Source organism: Elephantulus edwardii, unplaced genomic scaffold, assembly GCF_000299155.1.
Source record: "Elephantulus edwardii isolate Elephantulus edwardi_28Jun2011 unplaced genomic scaffold, EleEdw1.0 scaffold00236, whole genome shotgun sequence".
NCBI lineage: Eukaryota > Metazoa > Chordata > Mammalia > Macroscelidea > Macroscelididae > Elephantulus > Elephantulus edwardii.
The window spans coordinates 1,375,067-1,378,829 of NW_006399986.1; the positions used below are offsets into that span (position 1 = coordinate 1,375,067).

General features: G+C 55.8%; 1 protein-coding gene across 1 annotated transcript in view; it reads right to left on the reverse strand.

Annotated features, from left to right (window-relative positions):
• Window positions 1–682: 682 nt before the first annotated feature.
• Window positions 683–3,763, reverse strand: part of KPTN (kaptin (actin binding protein)) — a 14,075-nt gene continuing 10,994 nt past the window's right edge. Inside the window, exons 12-13 of the mRNA XM_006898698.1 lie at window positions 2,092–2,187; window positions 683–787 (exon numbers count right to left, since the gene is read on the reverse strand). Of these exons, the coding sequence (XP_006898760.1) occupies window positions 683–787; window positions 2,092–2,187 (201 nt within the window). The remainder of the gene's footprint in view (window positions 788–2,091; window positions 2,188–3,763) is intronic.

Genomic DNA, 3,763 nt, shown 5'->3' on the forward strand with positions numbered 1-3,763 from the left:
GGGAGCCGAGCCTCCTACCCACCCCCTGGGCGGGTTCAGCACCAGAAGCGAGGGACAGCGGCGGACGGGGCAGGAGCGAACCTGCGAGCTGGTCCTATGTGCGCGCACACACAGAAGATCTCAGCTTCTTACGAGTCCTCTGCGCGCGCGCACACACACACATAATCTCAGCTACACACACAATCTCAGCTCCATACGAAGGCCCAAAGACGCAAAAAAACCCCCCCAGCCACAAATAGTTACAACAGAGCTGGGGTGGGGGTCGGGGTAGGGGGAAGAATGTGCAGCCAGATCAGGAAACTCAGACTGCAGACAGACAGACTCCCTCAACCCAGAAAGTCAGAAACCACCAGAAAGGTACCCATTAATAATAACACTGGCTGCCACCCACACAGCTCTCCCCACGTGGTACCAGGGGTTGGGAAAAAAAATATTATCAATGCTTGCTTGTACTTCTGACATACTGATCGAAGTAGACACCTTGGTTGGACAAGGCACTTTTCTTTCTGTGCCTCAGTTTCCCCATCTATAATAGTGTCTCCTTCCTGGGGGTGTGTGTTTGGGAGGCTCATTTCGACCCACCCGTGAGACCCACGGCCAGCCAGCACGAAGAAAGGAAATGGAGTTTTCCCCTCTGTCCCTCTCAGCAGGTGGGCGGGCCACGGGCAGGAGGTGGCCCCGCTCAGCGCCCACTGCCAGGCCTGGCTCGTGCACACTCCCAGGCCGGCTGCCAGCGGAGGAGGGCGCTGATCCAGCTCCCGGAGGCTTCCCACGCCCGGGCCCGGTTCTGGGCAAGGGGGAGCAGGATGAAGGAGGGGGTGGACTCGGGTCCTAAAAAGCCTGCTCAGAGGTCCGGTGGCTCAGCCTTCACTGGTGATGTGACTTCCAAGGTGGGAGGCAGCGGGATGGCTGGGATTACCCCGGTGTGCATGCCCCTTCTCACTCCTCAGAGCTGCACCAGCCAGGGGCCTGGCCCCGGGAAAGCCCCGCTCACTCCCCAGTGCTGTACCAGCCTGGGGCCTGGCCCGGAGAATGAGGGAGCCTGCCCTCCACCAAGCTTGGATGTTGCTCAGGAATTCCTCTTCAACCCTCCTGACCTGGATTCTATTCCTGGCTTGTGCTGGGGGAGGGTTCACTTCTTCCATGATCCCCGCCCTCCACTGGTCTCTAAGATGTCTATTTCTGCTCCTGATGCCATGCAAGGGGCTACTGGGACAGGGATGCCTGCAGCCCTAGGGGTCCAGCCTGCCTCCCCCATTACCGGGCATTGCAGATCAGCTCTAACTTAGAGCTTTGTGGTATGATCAAAGCTGAATCAGCCTCCCCAGGCCCAGCCTCAAGCCTCTCTACTGGGCTCCAAGTTGGCTTCCTAGTGGGGCCCAACATTGTTCTTATTCCTTTGCATAATGTCTAGCTCCGTTTTTGTGGGGTCCAACCTCAGACTGGGCTGCAATTTGGCCACAGCGTCTCCACAGCAGTCATTATTGTCCCTTTTCTTTCCCTCTAAGCACCAACTTTCTTAGTTTTCCACTGGAATCTACCCTCAGCTCCAGTGGAGGCCAGCCTCAACTCTTACGTTCTACTCTAACCCACTGTGGTTTAACTTTCAGCCTTTCTGCTAGGGCCCCACCTCATTGCTTTCTGAGTCTAACCTTGGTTTCCCTTTCTCTCAAATCTCCTTCCTTCCTTTCTTCTGGGGAAATCTGGTCCCCTCCACCCCACCACAGCACCCACACAGAGCCTATCATACAGCAGGTGCTCAAGAAACGCAGAACAAAAGGGAGTTGACGACAATGGAAGTTTCATTCTTCTGGACAAATCATCATGAGTAGGGGCGGGGCGGGTGAAAGAAACCTCTTTGTAAATGAGGAAACTGAGGCACAGGGTGATGCGGCTGGCCAGCCAGGGTCACATGGCACATGCGGGCAGAGGCGGAGCAGGAACCCCACCTCATCACCCCAGGCTGAGGGGGGTCTGGGGAACTAGTGTATCCACCAGAAGTGAGCGCCCCAGGGAACTGCTCCTCTGGCCCCGGGAGTGGTGATGCGTGGGCTGTCAGGAGGCTGGGGTCTCAGTAACTCCTGGATCTACTCCGTCCCCTGATCCCTGGCGCTGCTGACATCGCCGCTGTTCCACTCGGTGACGAAGTCGGGTCAGGGCCAGCTCAGAGGCCTGGATCAGACTGTGCTGTGGAGAACAGGAGAGGGTGAGCGGGGCTGAGGCCAGCACTGGCTGGAGGACTCGGACACAAGTGCGAGGAGACACGGCTCTCTGAAAGGGGTGAAGGTCAGACCCCAGGGGGGTGGGCAGCAGCCTGATGTGAATCCATGGTGAAAGCAGGGAGCCAAATGCAAGAGTCTGAGGTTAGCCCTCGGCTGAAGGGACAGGAACAGATCAATAAGTCAGAGCCTGAGATCACACTGTAACAGGAGGGAGGCCGAGCACTGAGAGAGGCTGAGGTCAGACCACAGCCGAGGTCCTGGGAGGAAACGTCAGGAAACAGAACTTCAGAGGAGAGACAAACTCAAGCGGAAAAGAGAGACAAAAAAGTCTGAGTCCAGCTGGAGGGTCTGAGGGGAGACCCTGACAGAAGGGACCTGGAAGAGGCCACGATGAGGTGGCTTGAAATGTAAGAGGGATGATATTGGATCACTGGAGATGAGGGATGTCGGGCCCCTCACGTCTGTTCACACAGTCTCTTCAACACAGTGCTTTTTCTCGAACCCTCACCTGTGTCTTTCCCATTAGGGTCTCCCCTCAGATCTCTCCCCACTAGGGTCCAATCTACATCCTTCCCACTAGGATCTAAGCTCTGACCTCTACTGGCTGGACCCTTAGTCCTTCCCACCGGCTCTCACCTCATTCCATTTGACTTGAGCCTCATCCTTGCTCCTTTTCAGTGGAGCCCAACCTCGTGCCTTAGACCCCAGAGTGTTCTCTTGGAGTCTATCAGACTGTTAGAAAAGCCCAAGCAAGGTCTGTGGGAGAGGCAGTGAAAGTGAGACCCCAATAGACAGAAGCCAGGTGTGGCCACACCCAGAAAGATCCTGCAGTCAGATGACAGGGGAGGAGAACGCAAATACTAGCTTTGCAGACAAAGCTATGCCGCGGCCTGAAGGGTGGGGTTTGGACCAGAGTGGAAAAGGTTAGAGGTCAGACTACAGCAGGAAGTGTTCAGGGCTGGACCTCCACCAGATGACTGGCTATGTGATCATAATGAGACTAATTGCAGGTAGGCTGAGGCACCCGTGTGAGGTCAGAGTACAGAGGAAGGCTGGGGATCAGACCACAGGTGTGAAGGATCTGATCCCTACAAACAGCCGAGAGGTTAGACTGGAGTGGAATGGCTCAATGTTAGACAACAGTGGAAAGCTGGAGATTGGCTGTGGACGTGCTAGAAGCGGTGCTGCCAGGGGGTGGGAGGAGGGTAAGAAATGTGACAAGAGTGAAACATCTGAAAGTTAGAGATGCAACAGAAGGTTGGATGCTAGACTATATCTAGAACCCAGTCGGTTAAAGAAAGACAGAGAAGTGAGAGTTGGCTGCAAAGGAGAGGGAACCATCTGGCATGGAGCACACAATTTAGGCTGCAGTGCAGGCACCCAAGGCAAGACCACGAAGGCTGGATCCAAGGCAAGACCACGAAGGCTGGATCCAAGGCTAGACCATGAAGGGTGGGTCCAAGGCTAGACCATGAAGGGTGGGTCCAAGACTAGACCACAAAGGCTGGATCCAAGGCTAGACCATGAAGGGTGGGTCCAAG